General features: G+C 41.2%; 1 protein-coding gene across 8 annotated transcripts in view; it reads right to left on the reverse strand.

The window, feature by feature from the left end:
- MTA3 (metastasis associated 1 family member 3) overlaps positions 1-25,456 on the reverse strand; it is a gene marked incomplete at its 3' end in the record, with an annotated part of 145,274 nt that extends 119,818 nt beyond the window's left edge. For 4 of the 8 annotated variants that reach the window (XR_014018547.1, XM_081264654.1, XM_081264658.1 and 1 more), the window contains exons 1-3: positions 24,988-25,456; positions 23,348-23,415; positions 18,995-19,088 (exon numbers count right to left, since the gene is read on the reverse strand). Coding sequence is in view for 7 of the 8 variants with exons in the window: in XM_081264654.1 (XP_081120780.1) it covers positions 18,995-19,088; positions 23,348-23,415; positions 24,988-25,015 (190 nt within the window). The remainder of the gene's footprint in view (positions 1-18,994; positions 19,089-23,347; positions 23,416-24,987) is intronic. The other 4 variants (XM_081264655.1, XM_081264656.1, XM_081264657.1 and 1 more) reach the window with 2 other exon arrangements.
- Positions 25,457-27,035: the final 1,579 nt, after the last annotated feature.

Genomic DNA, 27,035 nt, shown 5'->3' on the forward strand with positions numbered 1-27,035 from the left:
AGAGCTTCTATTTTAGCTGTATGGGCCATATAACGCATGACTCAACAAGGTTCCTATACATTTTAAAATTTTAGGCTGCAAGATGAGAAAGAAGCCACCATCACAAAAGCTCTGCAAGCCTAGTTACATCCCTAAACTGAGAGGGGATGGGATGAGGGCAGCACAAAGTCCAGGAAGCAAGGTTCAAAGAAATGTCACTAGCCAACTGCTCTGGAGGACCGGAGGATCCAGCTGTGGGATTCAGAAATCAGTCTCTGCAGCAGATTACAATCAGAGCCTCAGACAAACTTTTAGAAATTGGCTTTATGACACAGAGGAACTGAGGAAAAGGGAACAGAACCCAGGGAAGGAAAGCCATTACCATTTCTAGGTACTTAACTGAAACTGTGACTTTTAGTTAGGTCAGAATTATAATTTCTACACATTAGTTTAGAAGATGGGGGTGGGGGATATAGGTAGCAGGGAAAAGCAGTCTTCCACAGTTATTCTCAAGCACCCTTATGTCTATTTTAATAAGAGAGTACCCATAGTGATAAAATAACAGCTATTATAAACCATATAGAAAAGTGGCTGGTTGGGCTGGGGTTGTGGCTCAGCGGTAGAGCACTCGCCTCGCACGTGCAAAACCCTGGGTTTGATCCTCACACCACATAAAAATAAATGAATATAATAAAGGTATTGTGTCCAACTACAACTAAAAAATAAATTAAAAAAAAAAAAAGAAAAGTGTCTGGTAAACCAGGCATGGTGGCACATGCCTGAAATCCCAAACTGGGAGGCTGAGGCGAGAGAACTGCTCAAGGCCAGGCTGAGCAACTAAGTGAGACCCTGCCTCAAAATAAAAATTAAAAAAAAATTAAAAAGGACTGGGGATGTAGCTCAGTAGTAAAGTGTCCCATGGGCTTGATGCCTAGTATCCAAAAAGTCTTTTTAATATATTCTTAAATTAAATTTAACTACAGGATTTTGACAAATGAGATTTTGAACTCTATGAATAAATAACAGAAACAATTTCACAGCTTAAAAGCAAATAATATATAAAAGGCAATTACTGGGCTGGGGATGTGGCTCAAGTGGTAGCGCGCTTGCCTGGCATGCGTGCGGCCCGGGTTCGATCCTCAGCACCACATACCAACAAAGATGTTGTGTCCGCCGAGAACTAAAAAATAAATATTAAAAATTCTCTCTCTCTCTCTCTCTCTCTCTCTCTCTCTCTCCCCTCTCACTCTCTCTTTTTTAAAAAAAAAAAGGCAATTACTCTCCTATCACTAGCAGTGAACAATTTAAAACTGAAATTAAGGAAAAATTCCACTTAAAGTGGCACCAACAGGGCTGGGGATGTGGCTCAAGCGGTAGCACGCTCGCCTGGCATGCGTGCGGCCCGGGTTCGATCCTCAGCACCACATACCAACAAAGATGTTGTGTCCGCCGAGAACTAAAAAAATAAAATAAAATATTAAAAATTCTCTCTCTCCTCTCTCTCTTTAAAAAAAAAAAACAAAGTGGCACCAACAAATACACTTAACAAAAGATAAAACTTGCATGCTAAAAGTTGCAAAACACTGCCCAAAATTTATTAAAGACCCAAATAAATGGAAAGACAACCCATGTTCAGAGTTTGGAATAGCTATATGGTTAAAAATGACAATACTTCTCAAATTGATGAACAGATTCAATGCCACCTCTAACAAAATTCCAACTGCCCTTTTCACAAAAATTGACACTTATGTGAAAATTCAAATGGACATTTAAGGGGCACAAAATAATCTTAAATAAGAACAAACTAAGACAACCCACACTTACTTCAAAATTATAACAATGAATCTATATGGTACTGGCTTTGAGGACAGACATGCATATCAATGTAGTATGGTCAGTTGATTTTAAACTAAAATGCCAACACACGTCACTGGGGGAAAGAATAGTGAATAGTCTATTCAGCAAATGGTGCTGAGTCAATTGGATATCCACAAGCAAAAGAACAAAGCTAGACTCCCACACTTCACACCATATACAAAAATTAATTCCAAATTGATCAAAGAACTAAATGTAAGAGCTAAAACTCTTAGAATAAAATGTAGTTACAAATCTTCAAGACCTCACACTAAGCAAAGGCTTCTTCGCTATAATATCGAAATGCATAAACAACTTAAGAAAAAATAGGTATGTTGGACTTAATACTTAAATGTTTGTGCATAAAAAGACACGATCAGGAAAGCAAGGAAACCAAGTGTGATGAAACACACCTGTAATAAAAATTACTCAGGAGGCTGAGGTAGGAAGATCACAAATTTGGGGCCAGCCTGAGCAACTTAGTGAGATCCTGTCTCAAAATAAAAATTTCTAAGAAGTCAGTACTGTGAGATAGGTCAGTGGCAGTGCATGCTTAACATGCCTAACGTCCTGAGTTCAATCTCCAGCACCACACACACAAAAAAAGTAGGAAGCTGCGTATGTGGTTCAATGGTAGTGCACTTGGATGGCACGCACATTCAATCCTTGGTTCAGGAAGGGGGAAAAAAAGAGGAGGAGGAAATAAAAAGAAAGAAAACAGCAATGAGACTGAAAGGATACAGCAGTACCAAAGAAGCCTCCTCAGTCAGTTCCACCATCATAATCCCATACCCCATCCTCCATGTGCACATGGATAAGGACAAGTGGACCAACAACTGGAACAGAGTTCTTCCTTACTGGAAAACAGGGTGTGGCCAGAAAAGGATCTATCCTCTATCATTACATATTCATAGGGAATCAGGCCCTAAATCAGTCACAGAAGACCTGCTTCTAGATAGTCAAGGTTTTGTATACAGCAAAGCAGCTCCCTCATCCTTTCAGTGATAGGCTGAAAGTCAGTCCTTCATACAAGGGTTTGTTCAATTAAAAAAAAAAAAAAAGTGCAAAGAGACAACCAGAGGAAAAGCCATCTGCAGGGCTGGGGATGTGGCTCAAGTGGTAGCGCGCTCGCCTGGCATGCGTGCGGCCCGGGTTCAATCCCCAGCACCACATACAAAACAAAGATGTTGTGTCCGCCGATAACTAAAAAATAAATATTAAAATTCTCTCCCTCTCTCTTTAAAAAAAAAAAATACATTCCAACTGGGCATGGTGGCATATGCCTGTAATCCCAATGACTTGGATGGCTGAAGCAGAAGGTTAGCAACCTTAAGGCCAACCTGGGAAGCTTAATGATGTCCTAAATAATTTTGCAAGATGTCATCTCAAAATAAAAAATGGCTGGGGTGGGGCTGGTGTTGTGGCTCAGTGGTAGACTGCTGCCTAGCATGTGGGAGGCACTGGATTCAATCTTCAGCACCACATAAAAATAAATAAAATAAAATAAAGGTATTCTGTCCATCTACAACTAAAAAAAAATGGCTGGGGATATAGCTCAATGATAGAGCACCCCTGGGTTCAATCCCCAATATTCCCCCCCCCCAAAAAATGAAATTATTCAATTCTTTTTTTTGAGAATTTTTAATATTTATTTTTTTAGTTCTCGGCGGACACATCTTTGTTGGTATGTGGTGCTGAGGATCGAACCCGGGCCGCACGCATGCCAGGCGAGCGCGCTACCGCTTGAGCCACATCCCCAGCCCCAAATTATTCAATTCTATTCGTCACAGCACTAGGGAAAGACAAATCAAAGCCACAACGAGATTAAAATCATGAGTCACTTGAGAGGGTACTCACATAAACCACGTGGTGTACGTAACACACTGAAGCTATATGGTAAGCCTATTTGTTGCGCCCAGGCTATAAAACTGTATGGCACGTCCTGAACAGTAGTAAATACTACAGGCAATTGTAACAATATGTATGTATGTCTAGACGTATCTAAACATAGAGTAGATTAAAAAATACTAAGTAATAGGGAGTTTTCAGCTCCCTTACAGTCTGATGGGATCACATTTATTATGTCTGGTCCATTGTGACTGAAACATCACGATGCTACAATTGACTGTATTTCAGACAAAACAGAAGAGCTATAATCAAAATAATATTATACAACTAAAACCAAAAATGATCCCATTATATGAAATATTCAGAATATACAAATCCAGAGAGAAAAAGTAGATTAGTAGTTGCCAGTGGAAGGTGAAATGGGGACTATTAATGGATAGAGTTTCTTTTAGAGCTAATTAAAATGTCCTGAAATTAAATAACAGTAACGACTACATGAACTTGCGAATATTCTAAAAAGCACTGAATTATACCTTTTTTCTTTTCTTCTTTTGGTATCAGGGATTGAGCCCACAGGCGTTTAACCACTGAGCCACATCCCCAACCCCTTTTTATTTTTTATTTTGAGACAGAGTTTTGCTAAGTTGCTTAAAGCCTCACCCAGTTGCTCTGGCTGGCTTTGAACTTGTGATTCTCCTGCCTCAGTCTCCCAATCCACTGGGATTACAAGCATGCACCACTGCATCCAGCTGAATTGTACATATTTTTTAAGGGATGAATTATATCTCAATTTTTAAAAAAAGTTAAACCCATCCAAAAGAGGCAAATGAAGGGGAAAAGGTCAACAAAAGATGAATTTCAGAATAGTCATATAATAGAGTGCTATTCAATAGCTAAAAATGAACAAGAGGTATGCGGATGTAGCTCAGTGGTAGAGCACTGCTGGGTTTGATGTCCATTCACAAAATAATAATAATAATAAACAAAAATAAATATAAAGAGTCCTTATTGGGGCTGGGGATGTGGCTCAAGCGGTAGCGCGCTCGCCTGGCATGCGTGGGGCCCGGGTTCGATCCTCAGCACCACATACCAACAAAGATGTTGTGTCCGCCAAGAACTAAAAAATAAATATTAAAAATTCTCTCTCTCTCTCTCTCTCTCTCTCTCTCTCTCTCTCTCTCTCTCCCCCCCCTCTCACTCTCTCTTTAAAAAAAAAAAAAAAGAGTCCTTATTAAATGTTTTATAACACAATTTTTAACACTTTCTTTTTTCTGGCAGAACACCTACACCAGCAACAGTTCTCAAGCTTTTTAGTGTAAGGAACCACTTATACTCTTAAGTCTTATTGAGGACCTCAGAGAGCTTTCATTTGTGTGGGTTACATCTAGAATATTTACTGTTTCAGAAATCAATGTAGAAATTTGAACACACAGGAAATCCCAAGCGCACATTCCATTCGCAGGGAGAGGGATGATGTAATCAGCATCACAGTCTCTGGAATGTACTCCCATAGAAGTGGCAAAACAGTTAAATGCCAGCTTAGTGTCATCTTAATTTTGACCTCACAGGCTCCTTGAGGTCAGGAGCACTGACAGACTAAGCAGAAAAGAAAAAACTAGCTAAACCAGGGGTTTTTTACTGTACTGCCTTTAAGCAACCTGTCACAGAAATTTTATCTTCACATTGTGAGTTATAATAACTCATAAATTGTTCTACAGCAAGTCAGGATCCCACAAGAAATTTAGGCTATTTCTGCTTTACATTTATTATAAGACAACTCATCTGGCAAAGGCTGTCAAATCTTATAATAAATTCAAAGTCCATCTGGAACGTTATACAGCCTTAACATGCCACCATGCAATTTTCCATTTGCTAAGTTGTAAAACCAAAGAAACAAAATAAAAGAATTAGGAGTAACCAAATTATCCACCACCACCAGAAAATCATCCTCTCTAATTCATCACCAACACAGCCTCCAGCATCTTCCCAACATACAACTTGCAAGTTTCTTCCCCACTTCTCTAACTTCTAACCATCACTAGTACAAAAATTTTCCTGGTTATAAATCTCCTATGGATCTGCCCTGCCATATACATTTTATCTGAACTCCTATCGTCTCCCTACCCAATGCCCAGGAGACAACAAAAAGAAAAATTGGGGCTGAGATTGTGGCTCAGTGGTATAGTGCTTGCCTAGCATGGGTGAGCCACTGGGTTCGATTCTCACCACCACATATAAATTAATAAATGAAGGTCCATAACAACTGAAAAAAAAAAAAACTTTTTTTAAAAAAAGAAACAAAATTTACTGATATGCCTCCCCATGTGTTTGAGGACATTTTTCAGAAAGATATAAAATTCCTGCCCTGAGCCAGGTACAGTGGTGCCCACCTGAAATCCCAGCAATTCAAGAGGCTGAGGCAAGAGGATTGCAAGTTCAAAATCAGCCTCAGCAACTTACTGAGGCCTTAAGCAACTTAGGGAGACCCTGTCTCTAAATAATAAGTAAATAAATAAAAAGGGCTTGGTATTGAGAGCCACAGTTCAGCGGGAATGACACCTGGCATTTTGCTAGAGGGAATGATTGAAAGGTGATCCTGCTCTGGGAATAGGGCGGCTCCTGCTGGAAATAGGGCGGCTCGGGGATTAGGGCGCCCACTACTTTGGAGTTCCCTTTGAGAATTGGCGCATGGAGCCCCTGCATGGAGCCCCTCCACCGGGAGTGTATTCCCGGGAAGTGTGTGTAGAGTGCCGGTGGGAGTTCGGGAATAAAGAGTTGCTGTTTGAACCTACAAGGCTTTGTGGTAGCTCGGTTATTTTGTGCCCAGCCAGACTGTGGCAGCTTGGGATGTGGCTCAGTGGCTAAGCACAACTGGGTTCAATCTCTAGTACCTAAATAAATAAATAGTCCTCCCTGATTAAGATTACCGTTCACTCTGGGTTCCAGGTAAGAAGATGGTATACACTTCTGAACATAGTAAATACCATAAAGAGGAAGGGTGCTCCAGAACTAGGGCTGACAGAGCTTGAGGAGCCAGCAGAAGCTTCTCTGAAGACACATATTTATGCCAACATCTAGCAGGGAAAGGGGTAGTGTGTGGGTCCCTATTTTTTGTAACTGGAGAAGAAAATCTCCAAGTGAGGAGAGCTCAAACTTGGGCTCATGTGTGAATGTCCTATTTCCACCACCACATCCTGCCTACCACATCAGCTGAAAGTTTCCTTAGGGTGACTATCTTTTGTTTTAAAACTGAAAGTCCCTATCCAGAAAGCTCCGTGGTTTCAAGCAACTGTTCAGCTGGGCATCTCAGCCTTCATATTACTCAAGTTTGGCCTACTATATGGTACCATTATGGCTAAAACTCAAAAGACTGAAAACACCAAGTCTCCTTAAAAAACACACCTAACCTAGAAATTCTCATACATGAACAGAGGAAATAAAAATTAGTTCAAGTACTTTGGAAAATTTGGTAATACCTGTAAAAGAAAGTTTTAACCCACAACTTGACCCAACAATTTTACCTCTAAGTATTACCCAAGAGAAATGAGAGCTAAGCACACCAAAAACCTTGCAGCTTTATTCAAAAACTGGAAATAACCCAATTATTCATCAATAGGTGAATGACATTAAAAACCAGGCAAAACAAAGCATAGCCACCCTGCAGAAGGTGAGGATGATAATGACCAGGAGGCGGGGCGGGGCGACCAGGGATTGAACCCAGGGGCACTTAACCACTGAGCCACAACTTCAGCCCTTCTTATTTTGAGACAGGGTCTCACTAAATTGCTTAGGACCTCACTGAATTCTTAAGACTGGCCTTGAACTTGCAATCCTCCTGCTTCAACCTCCCAAGTAGCTGTGATTATGGCGTGCACCACCACACCTGGCTAAGTTTCTTTATCTTGATCTGAGTGGTAGTAATATAAGTATATACATACATGAAAATTTATTGATTTACTCACTTTAACCATTCACTGTATTTTATGCCTGTATTTAAAACTTTTAAACAGAGACCAGATCTATCCTACTATTGGTAACAAAATTATTAATTACTGAGCACATAAAATACATAAAACATAAGTTTTCTCAACAATAGACCACTGGGTATTAAGCAATGAAGGACAATAATCCTTGAAAGACAGGAAACAAAGTGAGAAATGCCCTAAAACTGGCCCTGCTGACTCTTGAGAGTTTCCAAGCAACAGCACACGGAAGAGAAACTACTCTCAGAGTTGAGAGAGACCTGGAAGATGAAAGCAACTAGAGCTCAGAGGCTGAACAGAGCAGAAACCTGGAGAGCTGTAGAGGGTTCCTGGAGCACAGTGTCCATGGGTGTACTCATGTGAACTATCAGAGGCCAGGAAGAATCACTAGAAAGAGTTCCAGGGAACTGTACCCATTGTTCACACAGAACGACAGAGTTTGTTTGTTCCTAGTCACACCCCAGTGCATTCATGGTATACTGGGTACAGTGCACAGAAAGAAAGACCTTGCCTTAGTAATGGGGAATAATAATTAAGCCCTTGACAGAGCACTGCTCGATACCTACTTACCAAATCATAAAGGCAACAACCAAAAGATCAAGCTGTTTCCAAGTAATTTAACTGCATCTCAGAACAAAGTTCAAGATAATTTACAGAATACAAAAATATCCACAGCCAGGAGCAGTGGCATACCCTGGTAGTCCCAGATACTGGAGAGGCTGGTGCAAGAGAATCGCTTAAGCCCAGGGGTTTCAGGCCATCACAGACAACATAGCAAGACCTTACCTCAAAAGAAAAAAAAGAAGAAGAAGTTGGAGAGCTAACGTTATTTAATTTCAAGAAGAATTTTAAAACTGCAGTAATCTAGGCTGGGGGTGTAACTCTGGTAGAGTGCATGACTACCACGCACCAAGGCCCTAGGTTCAATCCCAGTACCAAAAAATAAAAAACAAAAAAAGAATGGTAGAATAATCAAAAGCATGTTGCTGGCAAAAAGACAACTTGATTATTAGAACAGAATAGTAAATTCAGAATAAACCAACACATATATGATCAGCTGATTTAACAAAGACAAAAGCAATCAAAAACAGAACATGGATTTGTAGCACACACCACATATAAAAATTGACTAAAAAATGAATAACTTATATCTAAGTTATAAAACTTCTAGAAGAAACTATAGGAAAAGACTAAATGCTGCCAGTTGCTGTAGCATATACCTATAATCCCAGCAACTAAGAAGCCTATTACAGAAGGATCAAAGCCAACAAGGTCCTAAGCAACTTAGCAAGACCCTGTTTCAAAATTAATAAAAGTTCTGGGATGTGGTTTAGTGGTTAAGCACCCTAGGTTCAATCCCCAGTACAACTGGGTATGAAAGTAAAACTGACATAGTTTCTGGAAAGCTCTTTGGGAACACGTATTTAAAAATCTTTAAAAACTCTACATGCCAGCCAGGTGTGGTGGTACATGGCAGTACATACATTTTAATATAAATATTTTATATTTTTCCTATGTCCAAATACTAGGTAATTGAAAATAATTCTATAATGATAAACTCTATTTAAACTTGTAAATAATGTTTTAATAAATTATCAATGTAAGAAACACAGAACATCATATTATAGGATATAACTTTTTTCCAAGTTTTATCCAGTTGGAAAACCAAAGGTCAAAAAATTTAAAGTCTATCATGGACAACACTGGAAACAAGAGTCAGCTGTGGGGTACAGAATTACCATTACATTTCCTATGGCCATTTGCTACAGTACCTTTCCTTCTGGGAATCTCTTACTAACAAGCTTCATCATTCTAAAAACTTCCCACAGGCTGAGGACATAGCTCAGTTGGTGTAGTGTGGCCTTGCATGCACAAGGCCCTAGGTTTAATCCCCACAAAAAAAAAAATTCTCATAATCCTGTCATATTTTCCTGTCCTGATTAGAGTTACTTACACGACAAGAAATTTAATAATTATCAAGTTTTTTTAAAGAAACTTTTCAGGGCTGGAGGTATAGTTCATGGGTAGAGCATTTACTTATTAGCAGATATGAGGCCCTGGGTTAGATCCCCAGAACAAGCCCCTGCCCATCCCCACTCTACCAAAGGAAAAAAAAAAAAAAGAACTTTTCAAATAAGGAAAAACATGAAGAAAAAAAATCCAACTGTGCAGAGTAGTAAGTAACCTGAAAACCATGTAAACAAAAGAAGATATGAATTTGCTGCTGAAACTAGAAAACCCAACAGTCACCATACTAAACCTTAGTGACAAAAAAATATACAAAAACAGGAAATAAAATATTTTACTTTCTGTTATCTCTAAGTTTGTCTTTCCAATAATAATTTTTCTACCAGGATGAAATTAATTTCTGTCAGTAATCAGACAGAGTTACAACCACATGAATTATCACCATTGTTTTTTGTTGTTGTTGTTTGTTTTGTTTGGTTTTGTTTTGAGATGAGGTTTAAATAAGCTGCCCAGCCAGGCTGGCCTAGCCCTGGGATCTTCCGGCCTCAGCCTGCCAAGTAGCTGAGATTACTGGTGCATGCCATCACACCCAGCAAATCACCACTACTCTCAAATGTAAAGCAACTTTGGCTGGTCAGCTATTTTTATAATTTTACTACAAAGACTCACAAATTTCCAAAATATAATCATGAAAGCTGGGCATGGTGGCGCATGCCTGAATTCCAATGACTAAGGAAGCTGAGGCAGGAGAACCACAAGGTCAAGGGCAGCCCAGGTAACTTAGCAAGATCTTTTCTCAAAATAAAACATGGACTGGTGTTGGGACTGGTGCTGTAGCTCAGTGGTACAGCACTTGCTAGCATGTGTGAGGCACTGGGTTCGATCTTTAGCACCACATAAAAGCCAGCCCTAAGCAACTTTGAGAGACCCAGTCTCAAAATAAAGTAGAAAAAGGGCTTCAGATATAGCTCAGTCATAACATCTGTGGGTTCAATCCCAGTACCCCCCAAAAAAGGCAAAAGCAGAAGGGGAAAAATAAAGTCTTTCACTAAAAACAGGTGAGAAGGTGAGAAATAGCCCTGGATTCAATCCCCAGTACCACAAAAATGAGAAAGAAAACAACAAAATACTAAAAATAAGGTTATGCACAAGAACAACAAAGAGCCTCAAAAGAGTGTGGCACAGAGCTCTTGAAAGATCATTCTGAGCATCAGTTCTGGGTACTAGGTTTAAAGATTTCCAATATAGCCGGATGTAATGGTACATGATTGTGATCCCAGTGGCTCAGGAGACTAAGGCAAGAGGACTGTGAGTTCAAAGCCAGCCTCAGCAACTTAGCGAGACACCTTAGTGAGACCTTGTCTCTAAATAAAAGTATTTTAAAAGGCTGGGGATGTGGCTCAGTGGTTAAGCACTCCTGGGTTCAATCCCCAGTACACAAAAAAAAAAAAAAAAAAAATTATTTAAAAGTACAAAATGAAGAATGTGTGAGTGGCTGATGGAGTGCATGGAAAACACTAAGAGTTTAGAGCACTTGCCTCACACATGCAAGGCCCTGGGTTCAATCCTCAGCACCACATACAAATAATAAATAAATAAATAAAGTTTTTTAAAAATTGTGTTAAAAAAAAAAAAGTATTCTATTGGTGACTAACAAGAGTAAAATCTAGGGCTGGGGATGTGGCTCAAGCGGTAGCGTGCTCGCCTGGCATGCACGCGGCCCGGGTTGGATCCTCAGCACCACATACAAACAAAGATGTTGTGTCTGCCGATAACTAAAAAATAAATATTAAAATCCCCCCCCCTCTCTCTCTTTAAAAAAAAAAAGAGAAAAAAAATCTATCTTGAAATACAACATAAGCTTTTCCCAAGGAACCATAATGCAAAATCTATGAATGAAAGAACAGAGTATACACAGCAAACATTGAATTTCAATTAATAGCACATAACTAAAACCAAAGGAAATGTTGGTGTATTGTTACAAAATGCACATTTATTAATGATTCCAAAATACTACTTGTAAGTAACTTTTGTAAAATAAAGATTTGTAACTGTTCTCTAGAACAGAACAGCTATGGGTCTATACAACTGAAGACACCTAAATGGCTGCCAGGAAAAATGAACAAACAAGCAAGGCCCTTTTGGACAAAGCAAAATTTTGTTCATTGCACATGAAAAAAATGAAAGAATGTCCCTTTTACATCTTGGACATACAAAAGGACAGTAACCAGGAAAAAGGAAAGGACACCTGAACCCTAAGGCCCAGAATTTGTGCTTATGCCACAGATGCCTGAGGTCTCACCTCACCTCAGCAACAGGACTGGCCTTTCCTCCTTTTAAAGTACTTTCTCTATTTCTATCTGCAAGAAGAGTCTCCCATAGGGGTTGGAGGTTGAGCTCAGTGGTAGAGCTCATACTTACCATGTATGAAGCCCTGGATTCAATCCCCAACACAGCCACAAAGCAAAACAAAAATCTTCCATCTATGCTATCATATTCCTATTCTTACCAAAATTTGTCGTGAAACAATTCTTTTCACTCTTTTATAAAATGCACAAGCAACTGGGGCAATCATACTTGTGAATAACCATTTCCTATTATCAATTTTCAAGTCCCTGACAAGAGTCAGGTATGCTTCCTGTGTGGGCTTTTTGTTTTGATTTTTCCTAGTATTAGGAATTTAACCTAAGGAAGCTTGCTCTACCAATGAGCTACATGCCTTGTCTTTTGTATTTTTTATTTTGAGACAGGGGCTTACCAAGTTGCAGAGGCTGGCCTTGAACTTGCTATCCTCCTGCCTCAGCCTTCTGAGCTGCTAGGGTTACAGGTGGGCAACACCAAGCCCATCTCTTCCTGTATACTTCAACTATTCACCTCCACCACAGCACTTACCATACGCTGTAGTAACACAGCCTGTACTGTTTTTCTGAGGGCAGGGACAGCATTTTGGTCACTGCTAACATCCCCAGCATCCAGTACAGGCACATGCCATACACAGTGAGATGCTCAGTAAATTGCAAACTGAATAGAATAAGGAATAAGATGTTAAGATGAATACAATCCATTAAAAAAATTGGATTTGAGATTTCCAGGCTCCAGTTCTAGAATGTCAACCACCTGAAATACCATTATAAATAAGGCGTATTAAACACAGCAATAATAATCCTTGGGTGGTACCATACCATCACCAAGCATATTCCCACCACACTGGATGTATGGATTTTCCTTCCATTTGGAGGGACAGCCCCCAGCCTCCCATGCTCCCTGAGCTGTGGAGAGCACCTGGCATGAGGGGTACTGAGAGGCTGAGGCTGAGCCCACCTTCCAGAGGCTCTTCACTCTTTCACTAACCAAGCAAAGTGGAAAAGTATGGGCTAATGTGCAGAGACATTCATTCTCCAAGCTCCTAGGAGTCAAGAATGAGCAAGGGATGGCATCATTCTGATTAACTTCTAAATCCTTGAAGAACCAAGATTCCAAGTGACCATTTTCCAACTTCCTGGGTGTGAGAAACTATTGAAAAAGCATGACCTTAATGAAGGTCCAGAGTAGGGCTTCAGAGCAAAAGGCTTTGGGTATGGGTTGGTTCTCCTAATCCTCTAGGAGTCTATTTAGATCCATTCCTTCAACCTTTCTATCATCTGATAAGCACTTAATTTCTAGTAATAAATTAAATCGATTGGTTTCCATGTCATTCACTGACTCTGACTGATTTAAAATTAGGTACCATTATCTATATGTCTTAGGATTTGCCACAGGCCCTTTAATCATTTAATCCCTACAACAACTCTCAAGATGAGAGGGTAATAAGGCAAAAAGTACTAGCGGGTGCCTTGTAAGCATAAAGAAACTAAGACCCAAAAATCTGTCCCACAGTGCCACACTGTACAAACACAAAGAAGGTACATTTCTCTTCTCCAAAATAAATTTTTATTGTTCATTCATTCATTTATGTATTTATTGGGGAGTTATCAGGGACTGAACCCAGAGGCACTCTACCACTGAGCTGCATCCTCAGCCCTTTTATTTTTTGAGACAGGGTCTCATTAAATTGCTGAGTCTGACCTCAAACAGACAATTCTCCTACCTTGACCTCCCAAATTGCTGCAATTACAGGTATGCTAATTAGCTTCCAAAATAAATTTTAAAGAGATAAATTAAAACATACAAAGCTGGGGCTGGGGCTCAGTGGTAGCACACTTGTCTGGCATGTGTGAGACACTGGGTTCAATTCTCAGCACCACATATAAATAAATTAAAAAAGATCTATCAACAACTAAAATATTAAAAAAAAAATACAAAGCAAAAATCAAAAGATAGGACACTAGTCCCACTAGGTAACTCTGGGCCAAGGACTCAGCTGGGGCTGATTGGCAGAACATGAGCTTAGCATGTACATAGCCTAGGCTTGAAACCCCAGCCCCAAGTACCAAGAAAGAAACTAACTACTTAGCATGGTGGTGCTGTAATCCCAGCATCTTAAGAGGCTGAGGCAGGAGGATCACGAGTTCAAAGCCACACTCAGCAAAAGTGAGGTGTTAAGCAACTCAGTGAGACTCTATCTCTAAATAAAATACAAAATAGGGCTGAGGATGTGGCTCAGTAGTTAAGCGCCCCTGGGTTCAATCCCCAGTGCCAAAAAAGAAAAAAGGACTTACAAAAGAAAGGTATATAAGTTGTAGGTGTTGTAGATAGACACAATACCTTTATTTTATTTGTTATTTTTATGTGGTGCCAGGGATCGAACCCAGTGCCTCATGCATGATAGGCAAGCACTCTACCACTGAGCCACAACCCTAGCCCAGCAAAAGAAAGTTTTTTATGTTAATAGTGTGATAGAAAATAGATTTTATGGGCTGGGGATGTGGCTCAAGCGGTAGCGCGCTCGCCTCACATGCGTGCGGCCCGGGTTCGATCCTCAGCACCACATACCAACAAAGATGTTGTGTCCGCCGAGAACTAAAAAATAAATATTAAAAATTCTTTCTCTAAAAAAAAAAAAAAAAAAAAAAAAAGATGGGCTGGGGATGTGGCTCAAGCGGTAGCGCGCTCGCCTGGCATGCGTGCGGCCCGGGTTCGATCCTCAGCACCACATACCAACAAAGATGTTGTGTCCGCCGAGAACTAAAAAATAAATATTAAAAAAAAAAAAAAAAAAGAAAGAAAAGAAAATAGATTTTATGCCAACACCAACCGCATGGTAGTAGCAGCCCAGACAGGACCAAGAAGGGATGTCAGTTTCAGGGTTAAAAGATTTTGAGCAAAGGCTCCTCCATTTTTCCCATGTCCCCCCCCCCCACTCCCCTCCCCATTGTGCATCAGCATTCACTTATCAAAGAGAATCTCACCAAGTGACTGAGGCTGGCCTCCATTTGCAATTCTCCAGAAGCTAAGATTACAGGCCTGCGCCACCTTGTTTGGCTCTTTTTTTTTTTTTGTACTTGAAATTGGACACAATATCGAACCCAGTGCCTCGCACATGCTAGGCAAGCGCTCTACCGCTGAGTCACAACCCCAGCCCCTGTTTGACTTTTAATAAGCTACATTTAGCCATACCACACAACATGTTACTTCAAAACATGTTGACCAGATGCAGTGGCTCACACCTGTATTCCTAGCAACTCAGGAGGATGAAGCAGGAGGATTGCAAGTTTGAGACCAGCCTTAGCAACTTAGCAAGGCTCTCAGTAACTTAATGAGACCCGTCTTAAGATAAAAAATAAAAGGCAAAGCCAGCCTCAGCAACTTAGTGAGGCTCTAAAGCAACTTGGAGAGACCCTGTCTCTAAATAAAATATAAAAAGGACTAGAAACGTAGCTTGGTGGTTAAGCAACCCTAGGTTCAATCCCTGGGATCAAAATAAATAAATAAATAAAAATAAAAACAGCTTAGGATTTACCTCAGTGATAAATTGCCCCCAGATTGAATCCTCAGTATCAAAAATAAATAAATAAAACTATTTGTATAAGATAAATAATGTAAAATATTGTGATTTTTTTTTCATTTTTTTTGATGAATGACAAAGCATTACATTGCAAAACCTAAAGTAGATGATCAAAGACTCTCAAATATGTGCAAACCTTAAAAGTATTTACTAGAAAACACAAGATACAAATGAATCTGACCTTTTTTTGTGGGGGAAGTTATCTCCCTATGAATAAGAGAATCTAGTTGTCAAGTCCCATATAAATTTCTATTAAGACTTTATTAAAATTTATAGATTTGGTGATAACTCAAATATGGACATTATTGGCCACAGAAATTTATAATATTGAGCAATCTTTTCAAGAACCGGTTTCTGATTTTGTTTGTTTTGCAAGACTAGGATTTTACCCAAGGCCTTGGGTATGCTAGGTAAGCTCTCTACTATTGAGGTATATCCCCATACCCAATATTATTATTATTTTTTTTTTGAACCACAACTTGAACGTAGGGGTGCTTAACTAATGAGCCAGACCTTTTTATTTTTTATTTTGAGATGGGGTCTCACTAACTTGCTTGGGGCCTTACTAAGTTGCTGAGGCTTGGCTTTGAACTTATGATCCTCCTGCCTCAGCCTCCCAAGTCACTAGGATTACAGGAGTGTGTCACTATGCCTGGTTCAGTTCTTACTTTTTGATGTCTATTAAGGTTTTCTTTGGGCTTCATTTATGATCAAATGTTACCAGTGACTATTAATAGTGTTACTGATAATAATTTATTCAATCACATTTTTTATTGGTGATATATTGGAATTCTTTCTGGCCATTTTATTTTAGGTTTTGTTTTCCCCAGAAACCAACAGTGCTTCCTTCAAGTGAAAAGGTCCAAGTTCTTGACATAAGAGGAGGGGGAAAAATCGTATGCTAAATTTGCTAAGATCTATGATACAATAAAATATTTTTAATAGCTAGGTGTCCTGGCATGTTCCTATAGTCACAGCCATTTGGAGGTCAAGGCAAGAGGATCACTTGAGCTCAAGAGTTCAAGGCCAGCTTAGGCAACACAGTAAGACTCTTATCTCAGAAAATAGGGGCTGGGGTTGTGGCTGTGCAGTAAAGTGCTTGCCTAGCACATGCGAGGCCCTGGGTTCAATCCTCAGCACCACATAAAAATAAATAAATAAAGCAAAGGTATTATGTCCAACTACAGCTAAAAAATAAATATCTTTAAAAAAAATGACTCTTGTCTCAGAAAATAAATAATAAAATATCTTGAGACCACATCCACATAACTTTTATTATATTGTTAAAGTTATTTTTAATTATTGTTATTAATCTCCTAATGTGCCTAATTTATATATTAAACTTTATCATGGGTATGGATGCACATAAAAAACAGCAATATATAGGATTCAATAGGACCTATAGTTTCAGGCATTCAGTGACAGTTGTAGAACACATTCCGCGCAGATAAGGGAGGTCACTACTGCGGAACTGCGGTACTGCTAGTGATTTTATGAAACATGTAAGCATAAGTTCATTACATGCACCACTAGTCATGCCCCTGAATTTACACATTGAAATGCAGGACACAGTATTCTATCTTTTACTATTTTTGTTTGCTTTTTGCATTTCTATTAGAGAATAACACTGAGTTCTGGGGACATTTAATATTACATATAAAAGTTTTACTATCAATGATTTTTAATTTTGTTTTTGTTTTTTTGGTGGTGCTGGGGAAGGAGGTGGAACACTACTAATGAAACTTACTCCACATTATTAAAGAGAGTATTTTTCCTGACATGGGCTCACTGTGGCCAAAAATCATTTATAAGGAAAATATTCAGTGAAGCAACAGTGCAAGATTTGATCAGTTTAGTTACTGTCAAAATAAAGATGAGGTTTAAAAAATTAGTAATATCTTATTAAATACTTTAATAGGCAGTCAAAAGCTTAAATTTTTTAAAAAACATATTGAAAAAATGTAAACACAGTTAGGCACAGGGGTGCCCACCTATAATTCCAGTGACCTGGGAGACTGAGGTAGGAGGATCACAAGTTTGAAACCAGCCTCAGCAACTTACCAAGACCCTGTCTCAAATAAAGAATAAAAAAGGGCTGGGGATGTAGCTCAATGTTAAAGTGCCCCTAGATTCTATCCCCAGCGCCAAAATAATAGAAACAAGAAAACTATTATGATCTTATTTCAGCTAATTATGGCTGAGTTACAAATTACCCCAAAACATAGTGGCACAAAACAACAGCTAATTTTTTTGGTTCACAGGTTCAGGGTGAGGAATTCAGGCAGCGCACAGCACCCAAGTCTTATCTTTGTTCCACAATGACTGGGGCCTAAAGAGGAAGACTCATAAGGCTGGGGCCAAATTACTTGGTGACTCCTTCAGTCACCTCTGGCCCTGGACTCAGTAAAGACTACCAACCCCAGCACAGACACACAGCCTCTCCATGCAGCATTTTACTTTTTGCAGTTGCCCAGGCTGGCTTCAAATTTGTGGTCACCCTACCTCAGCCTCCTGAGCAGCTGGCATTACAGATATACACCATCACACCTGGCCCAGCTAGTAATTCTCAATCACAGACATGAACCTCAAAATAAATTCCCAGTAGGACATGGTAACACACCTATAATACCAGCTATCTGGAAGACCTAAATTGTTCAATAAATAATTTGAAGACTGGGATGTAGTTCAGGGGTAGTGTACTTGCCTAGCATGAGCAAATTACTGGGTTCCAACCCCAGTAGCATATAGATATCAATACATATATGTTTTATGTGTGTGTATGTGTGTATATGTTTTTTTGTTTGTGTTTTCAAATATTGTAAGGTGAGCATGTACTACCAGTTACTCAGAAGGCTGAAGTGGGAGGATCACTTGAACCCAGGAATTCAAGATCAGCCTGGGCAAGATAGCAAGAGAGAGAGAAAATAAAGAACAATTCATATCACAACATTTTGTATACAAAACAAAAATAAATTGGCTAGGTGTAGTGTGCTCATGATTAATCCCAGCATCTCGGGAGGATAATACAGGAATACGCCAAGTTTAAGGCAGCCTGGGCAATGTAACAAGACCCTACCTGTAATCTCAGCTACTGGGGAGGAGGATTTCAAATTCAAGGCCAGCCTGAGCAACTTAGCGAGATCCAGTCTCAAAATAAAAGAAAAAAGACTGGGAGTACAGTTCAGTGATAGAGAACTTGCCCAGCATTTAAGAAGCCCCAAGTTCCATCCCCAGTACTGAAAATTAAAAAAAAAAGGGGGGGGGAGAAAAACTAAAACCACTGCCACCCAAAAAATTACTTCTGTTGAAACTGCAAGGAAAACAAATGAAGTAAAAAGCTTCAGATAACAGAAAGCATATCATGAAAAAACATAAGACTTAAACAGTTTTTTAGTCTAAGAGAAGATAATTAACTTACTAGCATGCTTGTCCGCAAGCATTATGAGAGTGTTGGATATATCTCGTCGTCTATAAAAGCACACTACCTTTGCTTCCACGTTGCCACTTGCAGTCTAAGAAATAAGAAAAATTAAAAAGTTACCTGGGGGTTGATGGTACACTTCAGTGATATGGCATGTGCTCAGCCAGATGTGGTGGTGTACATATGCAATACCAGCAACTAAGGAGACTCAGGCAGGATGATCACAATTTCAAGGCCAGCCTCAGCAATTTAGCAAGGCTCTAAGCAATTTAGCAAGATTGTATCTCAAAATACAGAATAAACAGGGCACAGTGGCACATGCCTGTAATTCCAGCAGCTTGGGAAGCTGAAGCAAGATGATCACAAGTTCAAAGCCAGCTTCAGCAACTTACTGAGGCCCTAAGCAACTCAGTGAGACTCTAAGCGCTGAGGATTATTAGCTCAGTGGCTAAGTGCCTCTGTGTTCAATCCTGGGTACCAAAAATTGTTTTTAGAAAAATGGGTTGGGGATGTAGCTTAGTAGTAAGTGCCTCAGGTTCAATCCCCAGTAGCAGGAAAAAAAGAATTTAAAAAACCATGTGCTTAGAATTCATAAGGTCCTGGATTTGTTTCCCAGGATTGAAAAAACAAAAAAGTTACCAAACTGTCATATAGTTTATAAAACTAAACTAGATTCAGCACAATTGTAAGATCATTCTCATCAACACTATGCCAAACACAACTACAGGATAACCAAGGAGCGAAAAAGTTTAAAGAAAGGTCAGATGTTGGAAGTACATGCCTATAATCCCAGCTACTCAGGAGGCCTGGCAGGAGGATCACAAGTTCAAGGCCAGTCTAGGAAAATTAACTAGACCCTGTCTCAAAATAAAAATATAAAAAGGCAAGAGGGGATGCCTCAGTGGTAGAGCGCTTGTCTCACACGTGCAAGGCCCAGGGTTCAACTCCCTGTGTGTGTGGGAGGATGATCAAATGAGGATGAGGAATATAATACTCATTCAGGTTCTCCATGTAACCATGATGTCAAATATATAATACCTCACCAGCAACAATTCCACTAATATGATTAAATTACTTCAATGATTAAAGCAAGACATTGTTAACTCTGAATAGCCTTAAGAAGTTAATCCCCGCCAAACTTTAAAACCACATAATTTATTTGTAACATGTAAACCTATCTTCTCCAAACCAATTCCCAGAAAATACAGGCCAAGTCTAAAATCAAAAAGCCCTCCCCTAAAAGCTCATGCTGAACTGGTGGTGAAGCTCTGTAAGGGGGAGTAATCATCAGGCACAGTGGACTACATGACCTGGAAATGCATCCTTCCAGCCCGAGGGAGTCTACAAGTACATCACAGTCAATATTCTCAGCACTACTTAGTTTACCTTCACACATGAAAGTATAAAAACCTTGAATTATGAGCACTGAAGCTCTTATTTCTTTTTGACTACAGTCTAAGATGCAATCGATATTTGGTTAGGCTGTAATTTACTGCAGCTGAGGCCCAGACTCCTATACTCTTATTCTCTATGAATTCTGAGAGTTTTAAAGAAGGTTAATCCTTCATTACAAAGTTCCATGGAAAAATACATAGATTACAATAAACTGCCATTGTAATTTCCAATTTCTAACAAATTTGAGAACATGCTTTCTGAATTTCTCTGGGCTTACAGATATATACTCAAATATAAAGAAATAAGAATATCTATGCGCCGCAGTAAATGTCCCCATTTTATGAAGTTCAGCAGCAGTATTTTAGAGAAATAGTACTGCAGAAATATTGCCTCTTAAAACTGAAATTGTTTTAAATTCCTAACCAAAATGTTTCTATATTTCACAGTATTGTGATCAAATGCATCCTCCAGAAATAATGATCCAGCAATCTGCTAAATGAGCAGGCAAATATTGCCGTGTAAATAAAAATCTATCTGTGACTTCGGCTGTAAGCTTTTTATCAGTTTTTTCCTCATTAGTGACTTCATCCAACAGGGATACTCTAAAATGATAATTTTATCTAAACCTGCTTGAAAGATGGGATGTAGTTCAATAAATATTCTCAGGACTAAAGATGTAGACAGAATACATGCTTAGCATGTGTGAGACCCCAGGCTCAATCACCAAAAAAGGTAAATAAATAATTCTTTTCTGAACTATGTACACACAATATAATACCCCTCTACCCCTCTACAAAACACACACACACACACACACACACACACACACACCCTAGAGCTCTCTTCTGAAGCTTCAGTATTTAGAATACTGGACCACAGCCCAGTGTCAGTCCACAACTGTTACTGGGGTATAATAAAACTATTACAGGGGGTGGGAAGCGGTGGAGCATGCAACTCAGGAGGCTGAGGCAGGAGGATTGTGAGTTCAAGGCCAGCCTCAGAAACCTAGCAAGGCCCTCAGAAATGTAGTGAGATACTGTCTCAAAAATAAAAAATATAGGGATGGGTATATAGCTCAGTTGTTAAGAGCGCTTGCACTGCATGCACAAGGCCCTGGGTTCAATCCCCAGCACCATTAAAAAAAAAAAAAGGATAAATAAATAAAAATAAAAACTATAAAAAAGGCTGGGGATGTGGCTCAGTGGTAACGTCCCCTGGGTTCAATTCCTAATGCGCGTGTACACACATACAAATACAAAGAGATCAAAGTATTCTGCAAATAGTAAAGCTATGTACAAGCATTAACATCACACATTTGAGAAATTCACTAATTCAACAAATATTTAGTGAATGACTTCAGCTGTGTGCCAACCATTATTCTAAGGCACTTAAAATTCACTACACACTCTAGTTTGGGAAGATAAGCAATGGAAATAAAGACAAGTGTGTATAGACGTGTATGTGTACACATTAGGGGTAAGGAAGTTTACCAGAAACTGAACCAGTGCCTCAGGCAAGCTAAATAAGCACTCTTCCACTGAACATCCCTAGCCCTGAATTAAGTATATTTGAAGATGGTAAATGATACCTACTTGAACTCTGAATCTTTTTTCTGTGTATGTGTGCTAGGGTTTGAACCCAGGGGGTGCTTTTCCACTGAGCTACATCCCCAGTACTTTCTAGTTTGAGACAAGGCCTTACTGAATTGCTGAGGCTGGCCTTGAACTTGAGATCCTCAACTTCCTCAGTCACTAGATTACAGGTGTGCACCACCATACCCAGCTGGTGAATAGTTTAGAATTGCCTGAGTTCTTACACCAATACCATAAAAAGGAAGCGCATCACAACCACATCAAATAATTCTCACTCAAAGACTGGTCTAAACTTGAGGTCATCCTCTTTATTTGATAGTGGTCCCAAATCACACAATTTTTTTTTAATACAAAGTCTTTGGATATCCCAGAAGCAAACTGGGGTCTTAAAGTTCTTTAAACAAGTAATAACCTACTAGGCCAAACCTGTCTTCCTGGGACTCAGAACCAAACCAGTCTCCAGATGTTTTTTTTTTTTTTTTCCCTCCTGGTCTTTCAGTACTAGGGACTAACCAAAGGGTCTTGTGCAGGCTGGGCAAGTGCTTTACCACTGAGCTACATTCCCAGCCTCCAGATGGCATTTTTGAAGAAAGGTATTAGCCAAATAATCCAAAAGATTCTAACACTATAAATTCTCATAAGCCAAACAAATGGGCCTCAAAATGGTCTGGAGAAAACCAGAAAATCAATAGAAAATCTGTTCTCTGCATAGTTAGAACTGCTTTCCAGTGCCTCCACTGCAAAAGCTCATCTACTGAAACAATCACAATGCTTCTTAACATCTGGAATCAGGGACAAATCTTAAAATTTTATTTTACATGGGCCATAGTATAAAAGCTACTTCGTATTTTCAAAACTGTATTCTTGCTAGTCTAGTCTAGGATTTTACACATTCCCTTCACTATTTTCCAACTTGCTCATTCTAAAGTTGGAAGAGAGAAATATGAATTAACTAAAAAGGGAGAAACAAATGACTCTAAATATAAAGAGGGACTGAGTTATGGAAGCAACCTGCTTTTCAAGGCTCTAAGCAATTGGAAGAAATCTGCCAACTTTGTGTCTGTGTGGTATTGGGGATTGGATCCACTGAGCTAATCCCTAATCCTTTTTTTTTTTTTTTTTAATTTTGAGACAAGGGTCTGGCTAGAATTACCCAGGCTGGCTCAGAACTTTTGATCCTCCTGCCTCAGCCTGCAGAGTACCTGGGATTACAGGCATGCATCACAGAAGAATCCTGCATAACTCTCTAATCTGAAATCTCTACTTCAAGAGAGTCTAGGACCTCTTATGCCCTTTACCCAATTACCCTTCAGTGGAAAACACATGGTTTTTAATATTAGAATCAAGAACATTCAGTCTATACCTTGTTAAGTTCTTCTATTCTTCTGATTAGGTATGGGTTGCTGGAAGAATTCTCAAAGTAGACATAATCTGTAATTAAAAGAAGTTACAGAATTTAATCTTTTCAATATAAAGCTCACATTTGGCAATGTACCACTTATTAAGTTAGTAAGAACTTAATCCATTCACTGGTAATGCAACCTTAATAGAGTCTCTCTTGTGTGCACTCTACATATCTTATTTTCCTGGCATTTTCATTTGAATTCATGTTTCAGCAAGTTCTCCCTGACTTTTGTCCTACAGTGTCATTTCTCCAATAAACTAAGACACCTCTTCTCATCACTGAGTAGTGAGGGCTTGCCAAATATGTCCTGTGTACACAGCTTCCACATCTTTTCCCTCCAATCCAATTTGCTCTGGAGTATGCTCCTCATATAAAATTGTTGACCTCAGACAAATTCAGAACAAGGAAAAAAAGCTTAACAGCCCAACCTACATTTCAATCACTAACTTTGAAAGGAAAAAAAAAAAATCACGTGAGTTGAAGCAGGTAAGAGACACATTGACAAACTTTTCTAAAGCTCTACTTGGGAAGATTACCAAGGAGAGGAGAGGGTCATTTGCAGAGGCAGAGCCTTTTGGGGATGCTATTGGAATCTTTTCATCCTTTTACCATATTTAATTCAGACCCATTTAGACTGTGGGTTACAAAGAAGTCGTTGCAGGTTTTCAACAAAGAGGACAAAAATTTTCTAGTGTGGCTTCTCCTCTCATCTAGTAGGCTCACAGAAAACTTCCCACTATGTGTTTATTCGAGACTGGAATGAACTATTACTATCTACCTTAGTGGCTCTTACCGTCTCTCCTCTGCAAAGTGGCCTCATTTAGCCAGGCCATTCCCACCACCATCCATCAGGAGCTCGGCTAATGAGCACAGAAGAGCAAGTCTCATACACAAGCACGCCACTTATCTGAATTATTATTTTACCAGGAAAGAGGGAGGAGGGCGTCGTGAGCAGGGAGAAAGTTTGTTTGACCTTATTTCTCTCTTCTGCAGAAGGCTGGGAAGGCAGGCAGCAGAGGAAAAGTCCAGGCTGCGCTCAACTCCCCTCTCTGCCTGAGGCTCCCTGGCCCCCTACACCCCACTCTTGGGGGGTCTGGTCAAGAAACGAGGTGGGGGGGGGATGTGCAGGGCCCTGGACTTGCAGACAGGCCTGTCTAGCTAAGCCCTGGCAGGGCCCCCGACGCGCCCAGCCCCACTCCCACTGAAGGGGGTAGTGGGGGAGGGGATGTCCCCGTGCTCCCCAGCCCCCAGTGCCTAGAAGCCAGGCGGGGAAAGGGCCACCCGGGTAGGGGGCTCGACGGGCCCTGCTCCCATGGGGTTTCACCGAGGTGGGGGATGTCCGATTCATGCCTCCAAGCGGAGGCCCGGCCCTTGGGGCCCGGGCAGCGCTGGGGCGGCCGGTGGGCCCCGGCCCGTGCGGCCCCCGGGGGGAGGGGAGGTGGGGGCGGGGAGCCCCGACCCCTGAGGGCCCCGGCGCCCCCCGCCCCTGCGCCCCGCGCTCCGGCGCCCGAGGCTCCCGGAGGTTAGTTGCGCTCGCCCGGACCCCCCACTCCCTCAGCCCGCTCCCAGACGGGCCGGGTCGGGCCGAGCCTTCCTACCTCCGACCCGGTACATGTTGGCCGCCATGTCCGCCCGCCCGCCCGCGGAGCCCGAGCAGAGCCCCGCCCGCCGCCGCCGCCGCCGCCGCCTCCGCCTCAGCCTCGACCGCCGCTGCCGCCTCCTCGCCGCCTCGCCGCGGGGGGAGGGGAGGGAGGGGACGGAGGGAGGGGAAGTGAGGGGAGGGGACGCCGAGGGGTGGGGGCTGGTGCCCGCCCCCAGCGCCGGGCCGCAGAAGCCTAGTGGGCCGCGCGGGGGGAGGCCGGAGAGGCCCGAGCGCCGCGGGGCCTGCGGGAATTGGGGTGGGGAGAGGCAGCGGAGGCTGGGGGTCTGGCTGGAAGCAGAGGACCCCCGGGCCGGGGTGCTGGCCAAAGCAGAAGCCTCGTTCGCAGACGCGGGCAGGGGGCTGTTGGAGAACGGCGACGGGACCTGAACTCTGCCTCTCCGGGCGCCTTCTGGCTCACTTTGAGTACTCGGCCACCTGCCCACCCCGAGACAGGTTCTCCTTCTCTGACCCTGGGGAACCCCACTGTGTGAGACCTCTAGCTCCTGAGCGCCAGTCTAGGTGCAAACACTTGGATGCAAATAAATGCAGCAGCAGGGCGCCTACCTCGTGGTGAGGTTTCTGTGATGACTTACAGCCCGCAGGCTTTGGGCCAGGAAGACCCCTGTGCTTGCAGCTTTCCGCTGTCAGACCCACACGGGGACAGGGCTAGAAAAATGTCTCCCTTCTAAGGACCCCCCTGAGTGCACTGGGCTGAACAGAGCACTGCATGGTTCCCCCCATGCTGGGCTGCACTGAACCAACTCCCCCACACCCTGAGGCCCTGCCTCCAAACAAGGCCAGCACGTGCTTGGATGGGAAATTAGGCCTCCAGGAGCAAGCAGGGAGAGGGGGTTCCTTTGTCTACTGGGAAACTTGGCCCTACTGTGCACCTTCACACACACATCCCAAAGGAGAAGATATTGTCAATCATTTTGCTATTAGATGGACAAGTAGCTGGTTCAGTGCCTAAAGCTTTTAACTAGTTATTTTCTGCCTGGTTATTCCCCCCTGGGTGTGGTGGCACATGCCTGTAATCCCAGCAACCAGGAAGGCTGAGGCAGGAAGATGCAAAGTAGACTCCAGCCTCAGCAATTTAGCCAAGACCCTCTCTTAAAATAAAGAAGGGCTGACTGACATGTAGATCAGTGGTAAAGCACCCCTGGGTTCAATCCCCAGTAGGGAGGGGGGGCGCTATTCCCAGACATGGATGCATAGTAAAAAGGAATATGATGGCTGGCTGTTGTGATTTGTTTGGATTGTCTGGTGACATAGCCTTGTGCTTTTGACTCTGGGTTTGAAACAGCAGGGTAAGAGACTTGCCCAAAAGAGAAGATTGTGTTTTGGTTGCCTCTCTTGATGGTCCCTTAGCACAAGTATTGAGGTGAAAAAAATAAGAAAAAGTGCAGCACCTTTGCTTGAATTACATGGACTGTGACCTGTTTCCTCATCTGTAAATTGGGACACTCACTCCACTTCACAGGTGTGCTAGGAATCCGTTGTGATGATATCTGAAAATGTTTTGTAAGTCAAAAAGCATAAAGTACTATGCAAATAGCAGGTGTTTGTAGCTTTTTTTTTTAACCCCAGAAAGCCTCAGATTCCTAAGGGTTTTATGCAATGTGTCCAAGAGTCTGTGTCAGCTCTTCTGACCCAGAGAAGAAATATTCTCTTATTCTCTTATGCACACTGTATAGCTGCTGTTCATCATTATATATATATATATATATATATATATATATATATATATATATATATATATATTAAAGATTGAACCCAGGGAAACTCTACCACTGAGCTTTACCCCCCAACCTGTGTGATTTTTTATTTTGAGACAGGGTACAGGGTCTCACTAAATTGCTGAGGCTGGCTGGCCTCCTGAGTCACTGGGATTGCAGGCCTATGCTGCCACACCCAGCCACCATACTTCTTTGACTGGAGATCCCAGCAAAAACATATTGTGACATATCTGACATCACTCCATTTCTGAGTTGCCACACACATAGG

Source organism: Spermophilus citellus, assembly GCF_964194105.1.
Source record: "Spermophilus citellus genome assembly, chromosome: 13".
Classification (NCBI taxonomy): domain Eukaryota; kingdom Metazoa; phylum Chordata; class Mammalia; order Rodentia; family Sciuridae; genus Spermophilus; species Spermophilus citellus.